This window comes from Oncorhynchus nerka, linkage group LG6, assembly GCF_034236695.1.
Source record: "Oncorhynchus nerka isolate Pitt River linkage group LG6, Oner_Uvic_2.0, whole genome shotgun sequence".
Lineage (NCBI taxonomy): Eukaryota > Metazoa > Chordata > Actinopteri > Salmoniformes > Salmonidae > Oncorhynchus > Oncorhynchus nerka.
Window position 1 is genome coordinate 72,924,089 of NC_088401.1, and position 27,262 is coordinate 72,951,350.

Genomic DNA, 27,262 nt, shown 5'->3' on the forward strand with positions numbered 1-27,262 from the left:
ACGACCGACTCTGGAAAGGCGAAGGTCGAAAGTCCTCCGAAACACCACCCTGCCAAGCTGCACTGCTTCTTGACACACTGCTCGTTTAACCCAGAAGCCAGACACACCAATGTGTCAGAGGAAACACCGTCCAGCTGGTGACCGCAGTCAGCATGCAGGGTCCCGGCCCACCACAAGGAGTCGCTAGAGCGCGATGGGACAAGGAAATCCCGGCCGGTCAAGCCCCCCCTAACCCGGAGCAGCGTCCCTCCTCCCTCCCTCCGCTGAGAAAAGGGGACATAGTCTTCCAGCTGATGGCGATGGCATTATTTCTGCCTCATGCACCAATTCATGTTGTTACTCCTATGACCAGAGAAAGTGGAATATTCCTTGATATTAAAAAAGACCCAAGCAGCTAATAATACCAACGCTAGCTTATCGGAACACTTTGCTGTACTCCTTCAATTCAGCTGCAGTGCTGGTTGTAGCGTGGGTGGAAGTAGGGAGAACGCACATTTCATGGCTTAAAGTGTTGACAGGGCTGAATAACAACTGAAACATGAAGTCAGTCATAAAAACAGCAGCTCTTTGCTGTATTCGTTGACAGTCTCTCTCGTCATGGCTTTAAAAGTTTTGAAATCTCACAGTATCAACTTTGCTATGAGCTCGAGGTTTCTTTTTACAGTCTATGGCTCGTGGAAACTGTGCAGACACAGTGATCTGAGCTATCTGATTGGCCAGCGATAGGCACTCTTGACTTAGTGTCTAGACCTGCCAGGTAGGTGGAGTTCTACCTTTAGACACATGGAATGGTTGAAAATGGGAACACTGCCTTCCTGGTGCTATGGCTGCTGGATCAAGGGCACCAACAGCACAAATACATAAAGAAAATAGGAAGGCCTTATCCTTGTTTTTTTTACAGAAATGTTTGATGATCGACTAGGAATGCCTTGGATATACACCGGTTGGTGACCACTGGTATATAGAGTACTGACTGGCATTGACAAGAACAACACTTATTTTTAACTGATCTTGTTTTCTTAAGAGACTTTAGCAGATCTGTGAATTGACTATAAGTGAATGCTGCATTATTATGTATGTGTAGGTGTTTTGACATGGAGCTCATTCTATGCTGTTCCCCAGCAGCCCACAGAGCACACACACACACATCCCAGTACAGCTCATCTCTGCTACCCACTCTGCCTGCCTGCCTCCTGTTAGCCACTGTGAGACACACAGTTGAACAGTTGGAAAACACTGGCCTATTGTCAATGTGATGTATGCAGGACAAAGCGTTTCCCTTCTCTCTTCAAATCCTAATCTATCAACTTCATCACCCACTGAGCTCCTGCTCACTGCCTTTATGTCCCTCCCTCACTGTCTTTCAAACATTTCCCCTTGTTTATCTCTGTCTCCCCCTCTCTTTAAAGGTCTGACCAGTCTGTACCTGCCTACTTGTTTATCTCTGTCTCCCCCTCTCTTTAAAGGTCTGACCAGTCTGTACCTGCCTACTTGTTTATCTCTGTCTCCCCCTCTCTTTAAAGGTCTGACCAGTCTGTACCTGCCTACTTGTTTATCTCTGTCTCCCCGCTCTTTAAAGGTCTGACCAGTCTGTACCTGCCTACTTGTTTATCTCTGTCTCCCCCTCTCTTTAAAGGTCTGACCAGTCTGTACCTGCCTACTTGTTTATCTCTGTCTCCCCCTCTCTTTAAAGGTCTGACCAGTCTGTACCTGCCTACTTGTTTATCTCTGTCTCCCCCTCTCTTTAAAGGTCTGACCAGTCTGTACCTGCCTACTTGTTTATCTCTGTCTCCCCCCCTCTATAAAGGTCTGACCAGTCTGTACCTGCCTACTTGTTTATCTCTGTCTCCCCCTCTCTTTAAAGGTCTGACCAGTCTGTACCTGCCTACTTGTTTATCTCTGTCTCCCCCTCTCTTTAAAGGTCTGACCAGTCTGTACCTGCCTAATTAGCATCTCCCTTTACTCTGCCATAAAGAACAGAGGAGAGGGGGAGGAACGAGGGGAAACAGAAAAAAAAGAGAGAGAGAGAGAAAGTGAGATTGCCAGTGATAGAGAAGATGGGAGAAAAAGCATATCCACTGTTGATCTAGAGCTGATACACGGTGAGAGGAGAGCGTATAGAACCAGATATCTAGAGCTGATACACGGTGAGAGGAGAGCGTATAGAACCAGATATCTAGAGTTGATACACGGTGAGAGGAGAGCGTATAGAACCAGATATCTAGAGTTGATACACGGTGAGAGGAGAGCGTATAGAACCAGATATCTAGAGCTGATATTCAGTGAGAGGAGAGCGTATAGAACCAGATATCTAGAGTTGATACACGGTGAGAGGAGAGCGTATAGAACCAGATATCTAGAGCTGATACACAGTGAGAGGAGAGCGTATAGAACCAGATATCTAGAGTTGATACACGGTGAGAGGAGAGCGTATAGAACCAGATATCTAGAGTTGATACACGGTGAGAGGAGAGCGTATAGAACCAGATATCTAGAGTTGATACACGGTGAGAGGAGAGCGTATAGAACCAGATATCTAGAGTTGATATACGGTGAGAGGAGAGCGTATAGAACCAGATATCTAGAGCTGATACACGGTGAGAGGAGAGCGTATAGAACCAGATATCTAGAGCTGATACACGGTGAGAGGAGAGCGTATAGAACCAGATATCTAGAGTTGATACACGGTGAGAGGAGAGCGTATAGAACCAGATATCTAGAGTTGATACACGGTGAGAGGAGAGCGTATAGAACCAGATATCTAGAGTTGATACACGGTGAGAGGAGAGCGTATAGAACCAGATATCTAGAGCTGATACACAGTGAGAGGAGAGCGTATAGAACAAGATATCTAGAGCTGATACTCAGTGAGAGGAGAGCGTATAGAACCAGATATCTAGAGCTGATACACGGTGAGAGGAGAGCGTATAGAACCAGATATCTAGAGCTGATATACAGTGAGAGGAGAGCGTATAGAACCAGATATCTAGAGCTGATATACAGTGAGAGGAGAGCGTATAGAACCAGATATCTAGAGCTGATACACGGTGAGAGGAGAGCGTATAGAACCAGATATCTAGAGCTGATATACAGTGAGAGGAGAGCGTATAGAACCAGATATCTAGAGCTGATATACAGTGAGAGGAGAGCGTATAGAACCAGATATCTAGAGCTGATACACGGCTAAATGAGAGAAAAAAAATCCAGAAAATCACATTGTAGGATTTTTAATGAATTTATTTGCAAATTATGGTGGAAAATAAGTATTTGGTCACCTACAAAGATTTCTGGCTCTCACAGACCTGTAACTTCTTCTTTAAGAGGCTCCTCTGTCCTCCACTCGTTACCTGTATTAATGGCACCTGTTTGAACTTGTTATCAGTATAAAAGACACCTGTCCACAACCTCAAACAGTCACACTCCAGATATCTGGTTCTATACGCTCTCCTCTCACCGTATATCAACTCTCATTTTGTCTGTCATAGTTGAAGTGTACCTATGATGAAAATTATAGGCCTCTCTCATCTTTTTAATTGGGAGAACTTGCACAATTGGTGGCTGACTAAATACTTTTTTGCCCCACTGTATATATATATATTTTAAATCTATCTTTAAAATGGTGTAAAATACTTGTATGTTTGAGGAATTTTAAATATGGGATTTCTGTTATTTTGAATTTGGCGCCCTTTCACTGGCTGTTGTCAAATCGATCCCGTTAGCGGGGTCTCAGCCGAAAGAGGTTTTAACAAACTATAGTTCTGGCAAGTCGGTTAGGAGATCTACTTTGTGCACGACAAATAATTTTTCCAACATTTGTTTACAGACAGATTATTTCACTTATAATTCACTGTAACACAATTCCAGTGGGTCAGAAGTTTACATACACTAAGTTGACTGTGCCTTTAAACAGCTTGGAAAATTCCAGAAAATTATGTCATGGCTTTAGAAGCTTCTGATAGGCTAATTGACATCATTTGAGTCAATTGGAGGTGTACCTGTGGATGTATTTCAAGGCCTACCTTCAAACTCAGTGCCTCTTTGCTTGACATCATGGGAAAATCAAAAGAAATCAGCGAAGACATCAGAAAAACAATTGTAGACCTCCACAAGTCTGGTTTATCCTTGGGAGCAATTTCCAAATGCCTGAAGATACAAACAATAGGTTGACGCTACAAACAATAGTACACAAGTATGAATACCATGGGACCACGCAGCCATCATACCACTCAGGAAGGAGACGCATTCTGTCGCCTAGAGATGAACGTACTTTGGTGTGAAAAGTGCAAATCAATCCCAGGACAACAGCAGAGGACCTTGTGAAGATGCTGGAGGAAACAGGTACAAAAGTATCTATATCCACAGTAAAATGAGTCATATATTGACATAACCTGAAAGGCCACTCAGCAAGGAAGAAGCCACTGCTCCAAAACCGCCATAAAAAAGCCAGACTACAGTTTGCATCTGCACATGGGGACAAAGATCATACTTTTTGGAGAAATATCCTCTGGTCTGATGGTACAAAAATATAACTGTTTGGCCATAATGACCATCGTTATGTTTGGAGGAAAAGGGGGAGGCTTGCAAGTCGAAGAACACCATCCCAACTGTGAAGCACGGGGGTGGCAGCATCATGTTGTGGGGGTGCTTTGCTGCAGGAGAGACTAATGCATCTTAAAGTTGGTTGCCGAGCGCCATGTAAAATCCACAGAAGTAAAAGACTGAACGAGGAGAGATTATTAGAAACTAACTAGCTTTCCCCTTTTATCTGTGGATTAATTGTCGGAGTTGAGAACACACAATTTTGTGTGACTCAAAATTGGTCAAAATTCTACAAAGATGACATTTTATTTTAAAAAGGACCTTGTACATTTCAGGTAAAATAACAACCCAATGTTTATATCCCAGGACAAATTAGCTAGCAACAGCAAGCTAGCTAGCTAAAATGGCCATAATTGTTTTATGTGTTTCGACCTGTCCCCAAATGAATGTAGTTGGTTCAGGGTTAGTTTTGATATTTCAACCTGCGTGTCCTGATCGTGTCTGGACAAAATCAACAAGCGCGGACACACGCACGTGCCCAGTCTAGTTACTATGTCAGCAACCGGTGTGGCTGAAATAGCAGAATCCACTAATTTGAAGGGGTGTCCACATACTTTTAGTATATCTACCATGTAGTATATTTGGTGGTAGAATCCTCCTTAGAGATTGTCAGTTCTACATAGGTCTTAGCTTTGTTTCTGAATATATTAAACCAATGAATATATATTCATTTATTTATTTGTTTATTCAGCAGCCAGGGACCATGCATAACATACTCTAAGTATTGCACAAAATAAGTTACAGTAGCTAAATATAGCTAATTCCCATTTGTGGTCCACCACTACTATTTCCCTCCAAACAGGCAGGAAGAATTGCCCTGCGTAGCAACCTGAGACACTGCCATGGACATGCAGCGACAGGAAGACTGCCTGGGATAGACCAAACACAGCTGGCCTTCTGGGTGAATAACACACACACAAACACACTTAGGCACGAACTCACACACACGGTCGCACTCACATGGTCTCACCCTCAGCTGGGGGGGTGGGGGGGTCTGAGTGACTGACCACTAGTAGTACAGATTTATCACTGGTATCGATTACCTCCACAGTCTCTCAACACCACACACATGCCGCAAAGCACTGAATTAACAACAGACTGAGAAATTACTGTTTATATACACAGCACCCCATAGTAATAAATTATATACAGTGCATTCAGAAAGGATTCAGGACGCTTCCCTTTTAACACATTTTGTTACGTTACAGCCTTAATCTAAAACTGATTCAATAAAAACTGTTCCTCAACCTACACACAATACCTTACAATGATAAGCAAAAATAGTTTATTTTTAATTTTTTAAATGTTTGCAAATGTATAAATAACAAAAAAATTACTAAATTTACTTTAGAATTCAGACCCTTTGCGATCGGACTCGAAATTGAGCTCAGGTGCAGCCTGTTTCCAAATATCATCCTTGAGATGTTTCTACAACTTGATTGGAGTCTACCTGTGGTAAATTCAATTGATTGGAGATGATTTGGAAAGGCACACACCTGTCTATACAAGGTCCCACAGTTGACAGTGGGACAGAAACCAAGCCATGAGGTCAAAAGAATTGTCCGTAGAGCTCAGAGACAGGAATGTGTCGAGGCACAGATCTGGGGAAGGGTACCAAAACATTTATGCAGCATTGAAGGTCCCCAAGAACACAGTGGCCTCAATCATTCTTAAATGGAAGAAGTTTGGAACCACCAAGACTCGTCCTAGAGCTGGCTGCCTGGCCAAACTGAGCAATCGGGGAGGAAGGGCCTTGGTCAGGGAGGTGACCAAGAACCCGATGGTCGCTCTGACAAAGCTCCAGAGTTCCGCTGTGAAGATGGATGAACCTTCCAGAAAGACAACCATCTCTGCAGCACTCCACCAATCAGGCCTTTATGGCAGAGTGGCCGGATGGAAGCCACTCCTCACTTAGAGGGCACATGACAGGCCGGATGGAAGCCACTCCTCACTTAGAGGGCACATGACAGCCCGCTTGGGCTAAAGGACTCTCAGACCATGAGAAACAAGATTTTCTGTTCTGATGAAACCAAGATTGAACTCTTTGGCCTGAATACCAAGCATCACATCTAGAGGAAATCTGTCACCATTCCTACAGTGAAGCATGGTGGCGGCAGCATCATGTTGTGGGGATGTTTTTCAGTGGCAGGGACCGGGAGTCTAGTCAGGATCGAGGCAAAGATGAATGGAGTAAAGTACAGTGAGATCCTTGATGAAAACCTGCTCCAGAGAGCTCAGGACCTCAGACTGGGGAGAAGGTTCACCTTCCAACAGGACAACGACCCTAAGCCCACAGCTAAGATAACACAGGGGTGGCCTCGGGACAAGTCTCTGAATATCCTTGAGTGGTCCAGCCAGAGCCCGGAATTGAGCCCGATCGAACATCTCTGGAGAGATCTGAAAATAGCTCTGCAGCGACGCTTCCCATCCAACCTGACAGAGCTTGTGAAGAAGAACGTTAGAAACCCCCCAAATACAGGTGTGCCAAGCTTGCAGTGTCATACCAAAGAAGACTCAAGGCTGTAATCGCTGCCAAAGTGCTTTAACAAAGTACTGAGTAAAGGGTCTGAATACTTAAGTAACTGTTTTTGCTTCATCGTTATGGGGTATTGTGTGTAGTTTGATGAGGGGGAAAAACTATTTATTCAATTTTAGAATACGGCTGTAACGTAACAAAATGTAGGGGTCTGAATACTTTCAAATGCACTGTACTAATGACTTCTCACCAGCAGTCTCACATAATATACTAACTCGGAAGCTGGATGGAAACACACACCAAACATACACCACACACACACAAATGCAAAAACATTTCCTCTCTCTCTCACGAAGTCAGATAACTGTTCAAGAAACAGATATATCTCAACATCAACTGTTCAGAAGAGATTGTGTGAATCAGGCCTTCATTGCCTTCACAAATTGCTGCAAATAAATCACTACTAAGTCACCAATAAGAAGAGACTTGGTTGGGCCAAGAAACACGAGCAATGGACGTTAGACCAGTGGAAATCTGTCCTTTGGTCTGATAAGTTCAAATTTGAGATTCTGGTTCCAACCGCCATGTCTTTGTGAGACGCTGAATAAGTGAACGGATTATCTCCGCATGTGTGGTTCCCACTGTGAAGCATGGAGGAGGAGGTGTGATGTGTGGGAGTGCTTGGATGTTGTCACTGTCGTGATTTATTTTGAATTCAAGGCACACATAACCAGCACGGCTACCTAAGCATTCTGCAGCGATACGCCATCCCATCTGTTTTGCACTTAGTGGGACTATCATTTGTTTTAACAGGACAATGACCCAACACACCTCCAGGCTGTGTAACGGCTATTTGACCAAGAAGGAGAGTGATGGATTGCTACATCAGATGACCTGGCCTCCACAATCACCCGACCTCAACCCAATTGAGATGGTTTGGGAGGAGTTGGACTGCAGGGTGAAGGAAAAGCAGCCAACAAGTGTTCAGTATATGTGCACAAGACTGTTAGAAAAGCATTCCAGGTGAAGCTGGTTAATAGAATGCCAAGAGTGTGTAAAGCTATCATCAAGGCAAAGGGTGGCTACTTTGAAGAATCTCAAACCTCAAATATATTTTCATTGGTTTAAGACTTTTTTGGTTACTACATGATTCCATAGTTTTGATGTCTTCACTATTATTACAATATTACTACAATGTAGAAAATAGTAACAATAAAGAAAAACCCTTGAATTAGTAAGTGTGTCCAAACTTTTGACTGGTCGGAAGTTTTTCAACCACTCCACAAATTTCTTGTTAACAAACTATAGTTCTGGCAAGTCTGTTAGGACATCTACTTTGTGCATGACACAAGTCATTTTTCCAACAATTGTTTACAGACAGGTTATTTCACTTATAATTCACTGTAACACAATTCCAGTGGGTCAGAAGTTTACATACATTAAGTTGACTGTGCCTTTAAACAGCCTGGAAAATTCTTTAGAGGCTTCTGAGTCAATTGGAGGTGTACCTGTGTATGTATTTCAAAGCCTACCTTCAAACTCAGTGCCTCTTTGCTTGACATCATAGGAAAATCAAAATAAATCAGCGAAGACCTCAGAAAAACAATTGTAGACCTCCACAAGTCTGGTTCATCCTTTGGAGCAATTTCCAAATGTCTGAAGGTACCATGTTCATCTGAACAAACAATAGTACACAATTATAAATACCATAGGACCATGCATCCATCATACCGCTCAGGAAGAAGACGCATTCTGTCTCCTAGAGATGAACGTACTTTGGTGTGAAAAGCGCAAATCATTCCCAGAACAACAGCAGAGGACCATGTGAAGATGCTGGAGGAAACATGTACAAAAGTATCTATATCCACAGTATAACGAGTTCTATATCAACATAACATGAAAGGCCGCTCAGCAAGGAAGAAGCCACTGCTCCAAAACCTCCATAAAAAAGCCAGACTACAGTTTGCAACTGCACATGGGGACAAAGATCCTACTTTTTGTAGGATGTCCTCTGGTCTGATGAAACAAAAATAGAACTGTTTTTTTTGGAGGAAAAAGGGAGATGCTTGCAAGCCTAAGAACACCATCCGAACCGTGAAGCACAGCGGTGGCAGCATCATGTTGTGGTGGTGCTTTGTTGCAGGAGGGACTGGTTGGTGCACTTCACAAAATAGGTGGCATCATGAGGAAAGAAAATTATGTGGATATATTGAAGCAACATCTCAAGACATCAGTCAGGAAGTTAAAGCTTGGTCGCAAATGGGTCTTCCAAATGGACAATGTCCCCAAGCATACTTCCAAAGTTGTGGCAAAATGGCTTAAGGAAAACAAAGTCAAGGTATTGGAGTTGCCATCACAAAGCCCTGACCTCAATCCTATAAAAAAATTGTGGGCAGAACTGAAAAAGCATGTGCGAGCAAGGAGGCCTACAAACCTGACTCAGTTACACCAGCTCTGTTAGGAGGATGGGCCAAAATTCACCCAAATTATTGTGGGAAGCTTGTGGAAGGCTACCTGAAACGTTTACCCCAAGTTAAACAATTTAAAGGCTGTCACGCCCTGGCCATAGAGAGGCTTTTTATTCTCTATTTTGGTTGGGCCAGGGTGTGACTGGGGTGGGCATTCTATGTCCTTTTTTCTATGTCCTGGCCAGGTATGGTTCTCAATCAGGGACAGTTGTCTATCGTCGTCCCGCATTTGCTGGGGGGTTGCTGGCATCCAGCCAGAATGGGTGGGGCCAGCTCTGCGCTCGAGACCGCCAGTGCGCCTCCACGGCCCTGTGTATCCGCTCCACTACGCACCAGGCCTCCGGTGGCAGCCCCACGCGCCAGGCTGTCTCTCAGTCTCCTCCCTCCAGTTGCTCCCTCCTGTCCGGAGCTGCCAGAGCCGCCCTCCTGTCCGGAGCTGCCAGAGCCGCCCTCCTGTCCGGAGCTGCCAGAGCCGCCCTCCTGTCCGGAGCTGCCAGAGCCGCCCTCCTGTCCGGAGCTGCCAGAGCCGCCCTCCTGTCCGGAGCTGCCAGAGCCGCAGCCCCTCCTCAGTCCAGAGCCGCAGCCCCTCCTCAGTCCAGAGGCGCCCCTCCTCAGTCCAGAGGCGCCCCTCCTCAGTCCAGAGGCGCCCCTCCTCAGTCCCGAGCATACTACTCGCCAATGTCCAGTCTCTTGACAACAAGGTAGACTAAATCCGTGCAAGGGTAGCCTTCAAGAGAGATATCAGAGACTGTAACATTCTTTGTTTCACGGAAACATGGCTCACTCGAGACACGCTATCGGAGTCGGTAGAGCCAGCTGGTTTCTTCACACATCGCGCCGACAGAAACAAACATCTCTCTGGTAAGAAGAAGGGCGGGGGTGTATGCCTTATGATTAACGAGACGTGGTGTGATCATACCAACATACAGGAACTCAAGTCAATTTGTTCACCTGACTTAGAATTCCTCACAATCAAATGCCGACTGCATTATCTACCAAGAGAATTCTCTTCCATCATAATCACAGCCGCATATATCCTCGCCCCCCAAGCAGACACATCAATGGCCCTGAACGAACTTTATTTGACTCTATGTAAACTGGAAACCACAAATCCTGAGGCTGCATTTATTGTAGCTGGGGATTTTAACAAGGCTAATCTGAAAACAAGGCTCTCTAAATTCTATCAGCATATCGATTGCGCAACCAGGGCTGGCAGAACCCTAGATCATTGTTATTCTAACTTCCGCGACGCATATAAGGCCCTCCCCCGCCCTCCTTTCGGAAAAACTGACCACGACTCCATTTTGTTGCTTCCAGCCTATAGACCGAAACTAAAACAGGAAGCTCCCACGCTCAGGTCTGTTCAACACTGGTCCGACCAATCGGAATCCACGCTTCAAGATTGCTTCGATCACGTGGACTGGGATATGTTCCGCATTGCGGCGATCAACAACATTGATGAATACGCTGATTCGGTGAGCAGGTTTATTAGCAAGTGCATCGGCGATGTCGTACCCACAGCATCTATTAAAACATTCCCCAACCAGAAACCGTGGGTTGATGGCAGCATTCACGCAAAACTGAAAGCGCAAACCACTGCTTTTAATCAGGGCAAGGTGACCGGAAACATGACTGAATACAAACAGTGTAGCTATTCCCCCCGCAAGGCAATCAAACAAGCTAAGCGTCAGTATAAAGACAAAGTAGAGTCGCAATTCAACAGCTCAGACACGAGAGGTATGTACAGTCAATCACGGACTATAAAAGGAAAACCAGCCCCGTCGCGGACCAGGATGTCTTGCTCTCAGACAGACTAAACAACTTCTTTGCTCGCTTTGAGGACAATACAGTGCCACTGACACGGCCCGCTACCAAAACCTGCGGGCTCTCCTTCACTGCAGCCGACGTGAGCAAAACATTTAAACGTGTCAACCTTCGCAAGGCTGCAGGCCCAGACGGCATCCCAGCCGTGTCCTCAGAGCATGCGCAGACCAGCTGGCTGGTGTGTTTACGGACATATTCAATCAATCCTTATCCCAGTCTGCTGTCCCCACATGCTTCAAGGGGGCCACCATTGTCCCTGTTCCCAAGAAAGCTAAGGTAACTGAGCTAAATGACTACCGTCCCATAGCACTCACTTCCGTCATCATGAAGCGCTTTGAGAGACTAGTCAAGGACCATATCACCTCCACCCTACCTGACACCTAGACCCACTCCAATTTGCTTACCGCCCCAATAGGTCCACAGACAGACGCAATCGTAATCACACTGCCCTAACATCTGGACAAGAGGAATACCTATGTAAGAATGCTGTTCATTGACTACAGCTCAGCATTTAACAACATAGTACCCTCCAAAATCATCATCAAGCTCGAGACCCTGGGTCCCAACACCGCCCTGTGCAACTGGGTCCTGGACTTCCTGACGGGCCGCCACCAGGTGGTGAGGGTGGGTAACAACATCTCCACTCCGCTGATCCGCAACACTGGGGCCCCACAAGGGTGCGTTCTCAGCCCTCTCCTGTACTCCCTGTTCACCCACGACTGTGTGGCCATGCACGCCTCCAACTCAATCATCAAGTTTGCAGACGACACTACAGTGGTAGGCTTGATTACCAACAACGACGATGCGGCCTACAGGGAGGAGGTGAGGGCCCTCGGAGTGTGGTGTCAGGAAAATAACCTCACACTCAACATCAACAAAACAAAGGAGATGATCGTGGACTTCAGGAAACAGCAGAGGGAGCACCACCCTATCCACATCGACGGGACAGTAGCGGAGAGGGTAGAAAGTTTTAAGTTCCTCGGCGTACACATGACGGACAAACTGAAATGGTCCAACCACACAGACAGTGTGGTGAAGAAGGCGCAGCAGCGCCTCTTCAACCTCAGGAGGCTGAAGAAATTCGGCTTGTCACCAAAACCCCTCAAACTTTTACAGATGCGCAATCGAGAGCATCCTGTCGAGCTGTATCACCGCCTGGTACGGCAACTGCTCCGCCCATAACCGTAAGGCAGTTAACCCACTGTTCCTAGGCCGTCATTGAAAATAAAAAATTGTTCTTAACTGACTTGCCTAGTAAAATAAAGGTAAAATAAAGGTAAAATAAAAAAGGCTCTCCAAAGGGTAGTGAGGTCTGCACAACGCATCACCGGGGGCAAACTACCTGCCCTCCAGGACACCTACACCACCCAATGTCACAGGAAGGTCAAAAAGATCATCAAGGACAACAATCACCCAAGCCACTGCCTGTTCACCCCGCTATCATCCAGAAGGCGAGGTCAGTACAGGTGCATCAATGCTGGGACCGAGAGACTGAGAAACAGCCTCTATCTCAAGGCTAACATTGAGTGGCTGCTGCCAACATACTGACTCAACTCCAGCCACTTTAATAATGGAAAAATTGATGTAATAAATGTATCACTAGCCACTTTAAACAATGCCACTTCATATAATGTTTACATAACCTACATTACTCATCTCATATGTATATACTGTACTCTATACCATCTACTGCATCTTGCCTATGCCGTTCTATACCATCACTCATTCAGATATTTTTTTATGTACATATTCTTATTCACTCCTTTATACACACAAGTGTAAGGTAATTGTTGTGAAATTGTTAGGTTAGATTACTCATTGGATATTACTGCATTGTCGGAACTAGAAGCACAAGCATTTCGCTACACTCGCATTAACATCTGCTAACCATGTGTATGTGACAAATAACATTTGATTTGACATTTAATCGCCTCAACATTAGAGTAAACCACTTTTGCAGCTTCAAAATGACTAATAAATGATTTTGATAATGAGTGACAAAAGGTAATGCAGTAACATCCAGTTCTTATACATGTGTAGCAACTTAGTGATTATTACAATAGCAACATTGTTGTTACATAGGACGTTGATTTATAGTTGCATAATAATGGAGTTATTCCAGTAGAATAAGAAACAGTCACTATTCCTCTTGTGTACAGTAGCTACAAAAGCTCTAAGCTCATTGCTATGCAATTCAAATGCAATTATCAAAGTATTATATGACATGCTAACAAAATGTTCCAAAAGTAACTACAGTTGTATTACACAGGAACAATAACGGTTTAATGTTAAGTGTTACTGAGAATGCCAACCATAACAAAATATGTCTATTAACTGTAGAAAGGAAATGAAATATCCAAAAACTTGAATCAACTATAGCCAAGGTAGGTAGAAAAACATGTTAGTTTGTATTCTGAGCAAACTATCCCTTTAAAGATCTTATAGTGTGTGTTTGAAACAAGAACACTTACCCTCAGATGGACAAAGAGGTTCAGAGTTGTTTTTGCTAAGCATCTAACTTGCTATTTGCAATGTTCGCAAATGGCTTAGAATTTCCCTGCAGTATTTTCGGGTATCATTAAATGAATTGCAGCTTTCAACCTTTTCATTGGCATGTTGAAAGAGTCATATGGTTGTTGAGAGTCAAAACGTATCTATACTTATCTGTACAACATATTATTGGTTAATTGGTTTGATTATGTACACCTGGGTCAATGGACATTCAGAATGAATATTTACAGAATGTTCAGATAGAAATGTATTGTGTAGATCAAATATGACTGTCAGATAGTCTGGAATAGTATAGAAGATTGTTTGTGCTCTATTCATTCTATTGTTGTCATCAACATGCAGTTCCAGATACAGCCCTGCCATTAGTTGAAGGCAGCCAATCCAATTGTTTCTGAAAAGTAGTCACTTCATGAGATCTGTATTGAAATATTTTTGGAAAGTAGTTGCTTTCTCAGAACTGTATTCAAATCATTTTAAAAAGTTTTCATTTTTTGGGATCTGTTTTTGGGATTTGACTACAAATAGTTGTAGTCACCTCCAAAGTAGGTAAACCCCAATTTTTATTTTACTTTCGATGAAGCATAGTGAACTATAGTTATCCCAGGTCTAACACACACACACACACACACACGTCTGTATTCTTTCTCTCCAGGAACAAGGGAACAGAAATAACAGAGTAAAGAGCGACAGAATGACTCACCTCCTCCTCCCCCCAGCAGAGTCTTGTTGGCTGAAAGATAAAACAGAAAAGAGAAACATCATGAGAAAACATTCTTTATAATGCAAATATACCTTCTAGCTGGCAGGATTGTATAGCCCTTCAAGGTCTTATTCCAACCTTCCTGGAAATAAACAGCAGTATGGCTGAGCCATATATATATATAGCTCTGGGATTGGTCCATTGTGTCATCAGCGCTGCCTCTGACTTATGACCTTTGATCTCAGTGATGTCACAAGCTCCATCATCAGCCTTCATCACTCAATTGATTTGAAGGCGGGCTGGAATAAAATTCAGTTATTTCGGTTCCTGCCCTGCCACCAGGAGTCATGATCCAATACAGAGCAACTTTAACCTGACTGGCTGGTCGATATGAGGACACCACAGCACCTCACCAGCCAGATGCAGCACTGGACACTGTGTGTAACTCTTCTGGACAGCCATTCAGACAGGGAAATACAGAGCAGAAGAGAGAGAGGGAGATTGTAGACACATCCCGCCTATCCAGGAGCCTCTATTCACATGGTCTCAAGAGAGGAGGGGAGCGAGAGGAGCGGCCGAGAGGAGAAAAGAGGAGCGAGAGGAGAGGAGCGAGAGGAGGCAGCAGAATGGCAACATCTGTCTGTCCCTCTGGAAGACAAAAGCATTAAAAACAGAGCCCAGTGCATGCACAGCCAAAACATGTCCATGTGCATGCACAACCACGCGCACACACACACACATATCTCACACACACACACACAGACGTGGACCGACAAGATTGGATGTTGGTGTAACCATGGAAACTCCAAAGCCCAAAGGTTTGTTACTAAAACCTAGTTAATTAGAGAGAGAGAGAGAGAGAGAGAGGTGGAAAGAGCAAGAAAGAGGGATAGAGACGGGTGGAGAGAGCGAGAGAGAGATGGGTGGAAAGAGCGCGAGAGGGAGAGAGATAGAGAGATGGTGTCAGAAAGAGGTGAAATAAGTACTTAGCCTGTAGAGGTGCCTCTCCCACTTCTGTCAGTTAAAGGATGAACGTGTGAGAAGAGAGAGAAGAAAGTGAGACAGGAGGATGGGCAGAGAAAAAAAAGAGCGATAAAGAGAGAGCGACTGGGGAGACAGACAGAGGGGTGTACCGCTGTTACCCCAGGGAGAGAGGTTTAACATCTGTTTAAACCCTATGTATCCTTCACCCCAGAGAAAGAGGTGTGAGTGAGTGAGTGAAAGAGAGAGAGAAATAGAGAAACTGAATATAAATCCTAATATACTGTATATTTCTGTAAATTAGACTCTTTCCAAGTGTTGTACAGATGTAGGATCATAATTTGAGCCAGTTTGCTACAGAAGAAAAAATAATCCTGCAAATCAAATCAAATTTGGTTGGTCACATACACATGGTTAGCAGATGTTATTGCGAGTGTCGCGAAATGCTTGTGCTTCAACAGTGCAGCAATATCTAACAATTCCATAACAACTACCTAATACACACAAATCTAAGTAAAGGAATAAGAATATATACATGAATGATGAACAATGACTGAGTGGCATAGGCAAGGTGCAATAGATGGTATAAAATACAACATATACATTTGAGATGAGTAATGCAAGATGTGTAAACATTATAAACATTATTACATGGCATTATTAAAGTGACTAGTGATCCATTCATTAAAGTGGCCAATGATTTCAAGTCTGTATGTAGGCAGCAGCCTCTCTGTGTCAGTGATGGCTGTTTAACAGTCTGATGGCCTTGAGATAGAGGCTGCAAGAGGAAATGTGAATTATTATGAGGATTAAATTTCATGGACATTTTTTGAAGGGGTTGATACATTTTTCGTAAGGGTAAATCATTTCAAATGGCATGTTACAAACGCCAGACGCCTTTAAACCTCAAATGCACTACGTTTTAAATATCCTGCATTGCACAAAATGTCTCCTGCAACAGGGTGATCAAATTAAGATCCTACATCTGTAAATGATGATAAACTCGATACATGTTTCAGTTAAAGCTAGAATCCTTAGTCGCTACATCAATTTATGGACTTATAATTGAATGATATGTACCCACTGATTCTTGAAGAATGTAACTTCTAAATGCCTCATGAGCTTAGTTCATCTGTCATACCCCATCAGAACCACAAATATAACCTTGTTTTACTCCAATGTGTGTAAACAAACACTATATCGACTTATGCTATGATTGTGATATCATGGATGGCCAGTCCTTGCATCCATAGCTGTCTATGAATTTGAGAGTGGTTCCATTTCTCCAGGCCCATCCTCAGGTTTTCACCCAAACAGAGGCGGGGTGGCCGTTTTGTTATTGTTCAATTAGGGATTCCAGATTCAAATAAAGTATCTGCTGATAAGTAGTACTGTTATTTTCTTTTTTTTAGAGGGAGGTGAAACTGGCGGCACTGAGAATGAGAGAGAGAGAGAGAGAGAGAGAGAGAGAGAGAGAGGAGCAGCACTACATTTCTGTGAACATAAACTAAAAAGATGGAGCGTAGCCTACTTTCTCCTGGAAAGGGAAGTCATTCAATTATGACTGGACAGACACACACAGAGAAACACACAGAGACAGACAGAGAGAGAGAAAGGGCACGGAATGGAGGGGAATAGGTGATGTGTACCAGACTTTGCTTTCAGCACTGAAAGGATGGACAGAGCAAGGGTGAAAATATATCAATTGAAAGAAAAGATGGAAAGAAAATCTTGCTGTGACTGACAATGAGAGAGTGAGTGAAAATCAGTGGAGGCTGCTGAGGGGAGGACGGCTCAAAATAATGGCTGGAACGGAGTTAATGGAATGACATCAAACATGTGTTTGATATATTTGATACCGTTCCACTGATTCCACTCCAGCCATTACCACGAGCCCATCCTCCCCAACTAAGGTGCCAGTGTGTTAAGGCTGTGTGTGTGTGTGTGTGTGTGTGTTTCTACTGTTGTGGTGTATTTAGGGACGCTCGGAATATACTGTAAGACTGAATCCTGTCTTGGTTTCATAACTGAACAGTGATGCTGATGATTCTTATGATGTTGCTGCTGATAAAAACAACAGTTCTGTACAATGTATCCAGAATATATATTGCTCTATAATCCATCAGCTCATCTCCTCTCTTTCATTCCGTGAGCAACATGTTTGTGTGTTGTTCTCTCTCTGCCCTTTCACCTCTTATTCCCCTCTTTCTCCAACCAAACCTCTCTTTCCCTCGTTGATTGGATTTTGTACATTTGATTGTACTTTCCTTGGTCAAAAAAACCAAAACTGGTGAATTGTAATTAGAGACTGCTCTACAGTGTCTAAATAACAACCTTCTGAATCTGTGAACACACGCAGCTGAAAAGTCACAGGCCTGTTGTAGCCTAAAATAACCACTTATCTAGTAGAATAAACTAAGGCTATATCTCTTTTCAGGGAAAGCATATTTTTCTGACAAAACGGTTTGAGTTATTTTATGCACAGTTGTAATTTATGTATAAGGTCAGAGGTGTAAAGTACTGAAGTCGTTTTTAGGGGTATCTGTACTTTACTAATTATATTTTTTTTACTTTTACATCACTACATTCCTAAAGGAAATGATGTACTTTTTACTCTATACATTTTCCCTGACACCCAAAAGTACTCGTTACATTTTTAATGCTTAGCAGGACAGGAAAATGGTCCAATTCACACACTTATCAAGAGAACAACCCTGGTCATCCCCACTGCCTCTGATCTAGTGGACTCACTAAACACAAATACTTTGTTTGTAAATGATGTCTGGGTGTTGCAGTCTGCTCCTGGCTATCTGTAAATAAAATTAAAATAAATAAATTGCGCCCTGTGGTTTGCTTTATATATAAGGAATTTAAAATGATTTATACTTTTGATACTTAAGTATATTTTAGAAATTACATTTACTTTTGACACTTAAGTATATGTAAAACCAAATACTTTTACTCAAGTAGGATTTTACTGGATGACTTCCACTTTTACTTTCATTTTCTATTAAGGTATCTTTACTTTTACTCAAGTATGAAAATGTATTACTTTTTCCACCACTGCACAAAGCCAACAGGTGTGGGTCAAACTGAATGATTAACTGAACGATTAACTGAATTAAAAGGACAATATAAAAAGAGCTGGTTGTGTTGCACATGGTGGGTGGACTTGAAATACTTTCTGGTTTTCATGGCAAGGCTAGTGTGACTGAACCACAACAACCTGCTGAACAGACAGAAGACCGTGAGCTTCACGCGCAGGGATCACAGCACGGGCTCTTGGTAACACCTGGGCACCCTTTACCAAACGGATAAAAAAAGAGACAATGACATTATATAGCGTATAGGCTATAGATCCATAAGGATGTATGGAAAGGTTAGTTAAAATGCGTAACCATAGACACAATAAAGCAAATGTTAAGCAGATGTGACACCTATTTTAACATTAGTTCAGGGTGAAGTTATAGGCTAGAGTGCACTTCCATTGTTAGGCACAGAGACTCCGAGCTCCCAAACAAAGCGACGCAGGGAGCTAGGGAAACGGAGCGCAACGCTTATTTAATAGGTTAGTGACTCTTTCCCTCACACACACACACACACAGAGAGAGAGAGAGAGAGAGAGCGACACACTGGGATGGAGATGTAACAGCCGTGCGAAGGCGGTTTCCACAGCGATGAAGCATTTTGGAGGCAGTTTTTAACCGCTGTACATAGAAGAGAGAGAAAACGATCGACTCGACAAGCCTGAGATCGGCGAGGGAAGACTAGAATAAAAAAAGGTAGTATCATTCTATATGCTAAAGTACATAAAAACAGCCTCAAATGAGACTTTACATGGTTCATTTTAGGATAAATTATATCTGAATACAACAGGTTTATAAGAGGGGGAATAGGACAGAAAGGGCACTCTTACACGCTTAGTATTTGTGTGGTGCATATTGTTTCGTATTGTTTGGATAAACAATTAATCCTGTGTGTGTGTGTGTCACTCTGGATGTGTGTGTGTATATACTACTCAGGCCAAGCACAAAGGACTACAGGTCAGCATAGGATTTAAAGTTTTTTTGTGTGTGTTTTCACACACACACGCACACACACACACTTAGTTGTTTACACAAACGCAACATATTGTGCAGCACAGCATCTCAAGCACAATAACCAGGAAAATATGACAATCAGAAGTCATTTAAGCATACAAACACAACAGGGTTTAGAGTGCATAGAGATCAGTTGTCTTACAGTTTCACTGGGCATGAATTAAAAACAACAATATGCGTTAGTCATGCACACACACACACACACACACACACACAGGATTATTACAGAGCAAACAAGGCCATATTGAGATTAGAAGGAAATTCTCAGTGCCGAAATGTTACAGAACATCAGATTAAAGACAGGGAGAGAGATGGAGAGAGAAACACTGCACATTGGCAACATGATGAGGAGAGAATGCCCAGAAAATACAACAAAGACAATTGTAAAACCAAGTTCCAGTCCCAGCACTTGAGTAATTTAGGCTCTACTAGTCCAATCATTTCAGAGAACTGTGATTTCAACTTCAATTCAGTTACAGAATTCAGTCAAAATCAAACAATTCAAAATACACAACATCGTCATGGTTAGACCATGCAATATTATTTTACCTAACTGGTCTGGTATCATTTTACACAATATTGGCTGATGTTGCTTTTGTTTTTATACATCGTTAATACGAAACCTTTGTGTAGGGGTCTATTTAAAACCAAGGCCCCAACCTCTAGGAGACATTCTGGAGATGGCATAGATTACATTCTAAATTAAGATATTAGAGGGATGCATTACAGTGAGGGGAAATTCATGGTCCATCTGAGTACACACACACACACACACATTACATAATAGTGGATTATGGCATTAAAGAGCAGTGTTTTGCAGCCCTAGTTATTGGCGCAGGAGTACAATATCACAATACACCAGACCCAAACTGCTGCAGTAGGAGTCACAGAGTGAAGTTCAGGGACTGAATTTATTTCAACAGAATATAGACTGTAACCTTTACTCCCTCACTATATCCACTCTGAATGTTTATGTGTGTCTCTCTGATGAGGTGTGTATGTGTGTGGGCCTTGGGAGGGGTGTGTGAGGTGTGTGTGTGTGTGTGTGTGTGGGCCTTGGGAGGGGTGTGTGAGGTGTGTGTATTGTTAAATATTTGGGCCTCTGGAGTGAGTCGTGTGTGTGTGGTGGCGTGTGTGTATGAGCAGTGGTGTCCAGCACTTAAATTGCCTGTTTATTCTCAGGGTCTGCATCATTCAGAGATAGCGAGGAAAGAGAGAGAGTGAGAGAAAGACATGAAGAGAGAAATTATTGGAGCTGCATCAAATAGGTTGCATTTATACAGTAGACTGTGATCATGCTTGCTACGTGTTTGACAGGGAGATGAAGCTGTGTGTGTATACAGTGTGTGTGTATACAGTGTGTTTGTATACAGTGTGTGTGTATACAGTGTGTGTGTATACAGTGTGTGTGTATACAGTGTGTGTGTATACAGTGTGTGTGTATACAGTGTGTTTGTATACAGTGTGTGTGTATACAGTGTGTGTGTATACAGTGTGTGTGTATACAATGAGTACTTTGTGTGCGCATACAGTATGGGGATGAGAATCTGACTGGGATAATTATTCCCTACTCAGTTTAAAAGGAGCCTTCAGCTTGGAATACGCAACCGATTTATGCAAAACATATTCACTGTCTTTGTGTCGGTCTGTGTGAGTGTGTGTCGGTCTGTGTGACTGTGTGCGAGTATTAGGGGTGTGAACGTTTAAATGTTAAAACTAAGTTGGAATTCTTAACGTTAGGAAAATTCCCTAACAATGTTATCCCCACATAATTAAAATCACTGTGCAGTTGCCACAAAACAGTTATCCGTGTCCTAGCCTAACTAGACGATAGGCTATAACAGCCTGGGGAAAGTTGTGTATTTTAAATCAAACCAGAGAGGAAGATGCAAACCTTAGGCTACTTGGGTGAATTTGTGAGGCATGCAAGACAAGAGATGGTAAGATGCAGATTAGCAAGACATATGAGCACGGTTCTGGCTGCCCCTCACTCTCCCTCGCTAATGATGCCAGTGTGTGTTCAGTCTTCGGTCTGTTGCCTGTAGAATATCCTAGTTTATTCATGGGACTGATGTCGTGTATCTTTGGGCCAGTCTTGAGACCGGGGTGCTCTTCGTTGCTGAGTGGGTAGGCGTGTTTTGTCTCTTATTCTGAAATTACAGTAGGCTACCGGTAGCCTGTATCAATGACCCTTTTCAGATATAATAATGTGTCACCTCGTCGGTTAGGGTAGGCTACACTACGGCCGTTTACATGTCTAAAGTAATGCTGCTTCTGAAGCAGGACTAATTTCCATCACTGTGCGACCAAAACTGTCAATCAAATCATCTTGAGCTGCTCCGCTCCACTCAGCCTGCTGGCTGCACGCAGACCACTCTCTCCTAAAAAGGTACTTTAAAGTTCTTTAAATACTGTGATTTAGCAAGACATTTAGTAGAAATAAAGTACATCTAGCTATCCTACCATAAAAAACAGCATTAACAACACAGCAGCACATCAATCAGCGACCTTTATTGTTGTCAGGGAAACAATAGAACATTATAAGTCGGAGCAGAATTCTACTGTCTGGAAAGATACAAGGTGCATTCGTAAATTCGCTCTGGTTATTGAATTTCAGAGCACTCTTGTCTGAGTGTGCCAGAGTGCAGAATAACTGATGAATTTACGAACGCTCAACACCCGTTGAATATGGCCGGTGTCAGTAAACGTCGGCAAAAAAGCATCATTAAATTGTTGCCAGCAGCACATTTACAGTCAACAACGCTCTGGATAACATGTAAACAGCCTAACCAGCTCTGCTAGGGAGAGTAAAATGGTCAGAGTGAGGTGTTCTCTCATTTGTCTGGAAGTAGCTAACAAGCTAGCCAACGTTAGCCAGTTAGCTTGAGTGCTTGACTGCCATTGTGAGGACAGAACGTTCAGATCAACCCTACTTCTCGACCAGAGCATCCAGTGTGGTTCTGAACTCTCCGAGAGCGAAACGCTCTGAATTTACAAATGGACAATCTGACAATGCTATGAATTTACGAACGCCCAGAGCGCACTCTGAGCGCACTCTGGCACTACAGATTGAATTTACAAACACACCCACAGACTCTTGATGCGGCACTCTTTTAATTGTCTGAAAAGTTATCAATTGTTGCTATTGTTCAGAAGTCCAGAAAGGACATATTAACAAAATAAATCCTTCATTATGTCGAGATCACAACTTATTTATCAAGATAAGTGTCGTTGTCGAGTGTTGTTTTGTAGGAGTGTGGACGTATTGATGACAAATTGACAGTATGGCTGAGGCAGCAGAGCCCACGGTGGATCAGAGCATATGTTTTTATTCATTGCTACACTAAGGGATGGTACATGTCCTGCTAACATTTCATGTTTTGGAGCTCTTTATCAGTTTTTAGGTTAGAAAGCTAAAAGTTCCTTGTTCCTTGCATGCCATTGGCTGTGGACTTGGGGGCGGCATTCAGCCTGGGAGACAGTGCTGCCTGTCAGGCATTGTTCAAGGCTTAAATGCCCCACGAGAGCATTTTGATCAACGCAGCCACAGGGCTCATTGATGAGGTTGTTACCGCGCATCTGTACAAATGAATGGATAATATCTGGTACTTTTGATTATCTTGTGATCTGGACAAAACAACTCTTGTTATGTAGTGATCATGAGATAAATCATTTGTGATCTGGACATAAGGGAATAATTGTTTTATTCATATGTCCTCTCTGGACTTCTGTACTATTGAAATGTGACTGTAGCTGCGTTCTGTCTGTAAAGGGTGGCGCTAGACAGAACTTCATAGGACCATTATTCTACATTGTGAATTGAGTGGAATTGTATTATTATTTTTTGTTATCATTTTAACGGAAAAACTTTTTGTATTTTTTTATCGTTGTTTAAACGTTAAGCAAAATGATCCATTTGTTACATCTCTAGCGCGTGTACTGTAATGTGCACATTTTTTGTGTGTGTGCTGTGTTGCCATTGCGTGTGAACAAAACTCTATGAGAGCTTAAGTTAACAAACAGTGTAGTTAGTGTTCGTTTACCTGATATTTCATTGATGCAACAACGGTACTTCCTTCAAAATAATTCAACACTCCTAACAATTCCATTAGTACCAGGTACCAAAATAATACACAATGGTGCTTGTTGTAAGGAATCACAAATAAACCAAACTGTACAGGTAACTGCCCAAATAAAAGAAACACCAACATAAAGTGTCTTAATAGGTTGTTGGACACCACGAGCCAGAACAGCTTCAATGCACCGTGGCACAGATTCTACGTGTCTGGGATGCGACACCATTCTTCCACAACAAATTCCATCATTTGGTGTTGTTGAAGATAGTGGAAAATGCTGTCTCAGGCGCTGCCCCAGAATCTCCCATAAGTGTTCAATTGGGTTTCTATAAATGATGTATATAAACTCTGGGTTGCTGATGCTATGTACTGGCCAACGAGAGACTTTGAAGCCACCGTTCGGCATATTGGCACTCCTCAGAAAAGCAGTCCACCATTGGAACGAATGGAATTCTACAGTGTTTAATTTAAATGGACAAAATACATGTATTTAAGTATTTTGTTGTTGTAGTGGAGACAGTAACATTAATACTTTTGAAAAATATTACTTTAAATAAAATGTTTTGATATATTTTTTTACATGTTTAGCTCACATAATAGAATAAGAAGGTACACATTAAGGCCCTTAAGAATCTAAGCCCTGTCTAACCCCGGGGAGGCGATTCTACTAAGCTATATGGAATTGTTTTAAGAAGGTCATACCAAGGATCATTTTGTCATTTGATTTATAATTTTAAGACCCCTTGAAGTATCAAAAAAAGATATAAAACAATTGATTGGATGAAAAAATATTTTTGGTATTAGCCCATACAAACACATTGAATAACAGATTCACTACATGGAACAACAGATACAAACATCTGAAGTGTCTGTCCTATATCTGAGAAATGCAGTGCATTCGGAAAGTATTCAGACCCCTTCACTTTTTCCACATTGATAAATTACAGCCTTTTTCTACACTTCATTAAATAAAAATGTTCCCTCATCAGTCTACACACAATACCACATAATGACAAAGCGAAAACAGATATTTGTAAAAACAATACGTAAGTATTCAGACCCTTTGCAATGAGACTCGAAATTGAACTCCGGTGCATCCTGTTTCCATTGATCATCCTTGAGATGTTTCTACAACTTGATTGAAGTCTACCTGTGGTATATTCACAAATTCAGCACTCCACCAATCAGGCTTTTATGGTAGAGTGGCAAGACGGAAGCCACTCCTCAGTAAAAGGAACATGACAGCCCAAATGGAGTTTGACACTTAAAGGACTCAGACCAGGAGAAACAAGACTCTCTGGTATGATGACACCAAGATTGAACTCTTTGGCCTGAATGCCAAGTGTCACATATCTCATGTATTTTCTGCACTACACAATGATATGGGCAGCGACCATGTAACACTTCTACAACATACAGAGCTGCACTACACAATGATATGGGCAGCGACCATGTAACACTTCTACAACATACAGAGCTGCACTACACAATGATATGGGCAGCGACCATGTAACACTTCTACAACATACAGAGGTGCACTGGTTATCAAGGGGCAAAGGTTAAACACATTGTTTTGAATTGAGAGACGAGCTTAAAGTTTTCTTTACTGACCATAATAGTCACTTGTCTGACCGCTTGCATGATGACGAGTTTCTCACACGACTGGCCTATCTGGGTGATGTTTTTTCTCGCCTGAATGATCTGAATCTAGGATTACAGGGACTCTCTGCAACTATATTCAATGTGCGAGACAAGATTGAGGCTATGACTAAGAAGTTGGAGCTCTTCTCTGTCTGCATTAACAAGGACAACACACAGGTCTTTCCATCACTGTATGATTTTTTGTGTGCAAATGAACTCAAGCTTACGGACAATGTCAAATGTGATGTAGCGAAGCACCTGAGTGAGCTGGGTGCGCAATTACGCAGGTTCTTTCCTGAAATAGATGACAAACAACTGGATTCGTTATCCCTTTCATGCCCTTGCAACAAGCAGTTCTGTGAAAATTGAATTTATTCAGAAGCCATTGACAGATTTCTGGATTGGGCTGCGCTCAGAGTTTCCTGCCTTAGTAAATCGTGCTGTTAAGACACTGATGCCCTTTGCAACCACGTAGCTATGTGAGAGTGGAATCTCGGCCCTCACTAGCATGAAAACTAAATAGAGGCACAGACTGTGTGTGCAAAATGATTTAAGACAAACTCTCCAATACAACCCAACATTGCAGAGTTATGTGCATCCTTTCAAGCACAACCTTCTCATTAACCTGTGGTGAGTTATTCACATTTCATTAACAAATAAGGTTTTTTATGTAAGATGGTTAAATAAAGAGCAAACTTATTGATCATTATTATATTATTGTTTGTGCCCTGGTCCTATAAGAGCTCTTTGTCACTTCCCACGAGCCGGGATGTGACAAAAACTAACACTCATTTATTTTTAATATATGTATTGTATAGTGTGTGGCTTACAACGATGGCAAAAAACTACATTTGAGAGTCCGCTGACCCTGCTAGAGGGGGTACGCAGCTGGAGGTTGAATGTTTGAAGGGGTACGCGGCTATAAATAGTTTGGGAACCACTAATCTATACAGTATAAAAAAATATTGGTTGAGATCTGGTGACTGAGAAGGTCATGGCATATGGCTTACATAGTTTTCATGCTCTTCAAACCATTCAGTGACCACTCGTGCCCTGTGGATGGGGGATAGTTATCCTATGGGGGCATAGCCATGGCAGCCAAAATAATGGCCTGCTCAGCATTTTATACATGACCCTAAGCATGATGGGATGTTAATTGCTTAATTAACTAAAGAACCACACCTGTGTGGAAGCACCTGCTTTCAATATAAAGTCAAAAGTTTGGACACACTCATTCAAGGGTTTTTCTTTTATTTTACTATTTTCTACATTGTAGAATAATAGTGAAGACATCAAAACTATGAAATAACATATAAGGAATCATGCAGTAAACAAAAGTGTTAAAGAAATCAAAATATATTTTAGATTATTCAAAGGAGCCACCCTTTGCCTTGATTACAGCTTTGCACACTTGGCATTCTGTCAACCAGCTATATGAGGTAGTCACCTGGAATGCTTTTCAATTAACAGGTGTGCCTTGTTAAAAGCTAATTGTGGAATTTCTTTCCTTCTTAATACGTTTGAGTCAATCAGTTGTGTGTGTGTGTGTCTCTGTGTGTCTCTCTGTGTGTGTGTATGTGTGTGTGTCCCTCTGAGTGTATCTCGGTGTGTGTGTGTGTGTACGTCTGTGTGTCTGTGTGTGTCTGTGTGTGCGCGTGTGTCTGTGTGTGCGCGTGTGTCTGTGTGTGCGCGTGTGTCTGTGTGTGCGCGTGTGTCTGTGCGTGTGTCTGTGTGTGCGCGTGTGTCTGTGTGTGCGTCTGTGTGTGCGTGTGTCTGTGTGTGCGCGTGTGTCTGTGTGTGCGCGTGTGTCTGTGTGTGCGCGTGTGTCTGTGCGTGTGTCTGTGTGTGCGCGTGTGTCTGTGTGTCTCTTGTATGTGTGTGTGTGT

General features: G+C 42.7%; 2 protein-coding genes across 3 annotated transcripts in view; one reads left to right on the forward strand and one right to left on the reverse strand.

Moving 5' to 3' along the window:
• macrod1 (mono-ADP ribosylhydrolase 1) overlaps positions 1–27,262 on the reverse strand; it is a 149,209-nt gene that overhangs the window by 79,910 nt on the left and 42,037 nt on the right. For both annotated transcript variants that reach the window (XM_029662510.2, XM_029662509.2), the window contains exon 4: positions 14,579–14,608. In XM_029662510.2, coding sequence (XP_029518370.1) covers positions 14,579–14,608 — 30 coding nt within the window. The remainder of the gene's footprint in view (positions 1–14,578; positions 14,609–27,262) is intronic.
• The window catches only part of LOC115130924 (leucine-rich repeat transmembrane protein FLRT1-like), a 31,780-nt gene continuing 23,394 nt past the window's right edge, over positions 18,877–27,262 (forward strand). The window contains exon 1 of the mRNA XM_029662507.2: positions 18,877–19,341. The gene's annotated coding sequence lies outside the window, so the exon portion shown is untranslated. The remainder of the gene's footprint in view (positions 19,342–27,262) is intronic.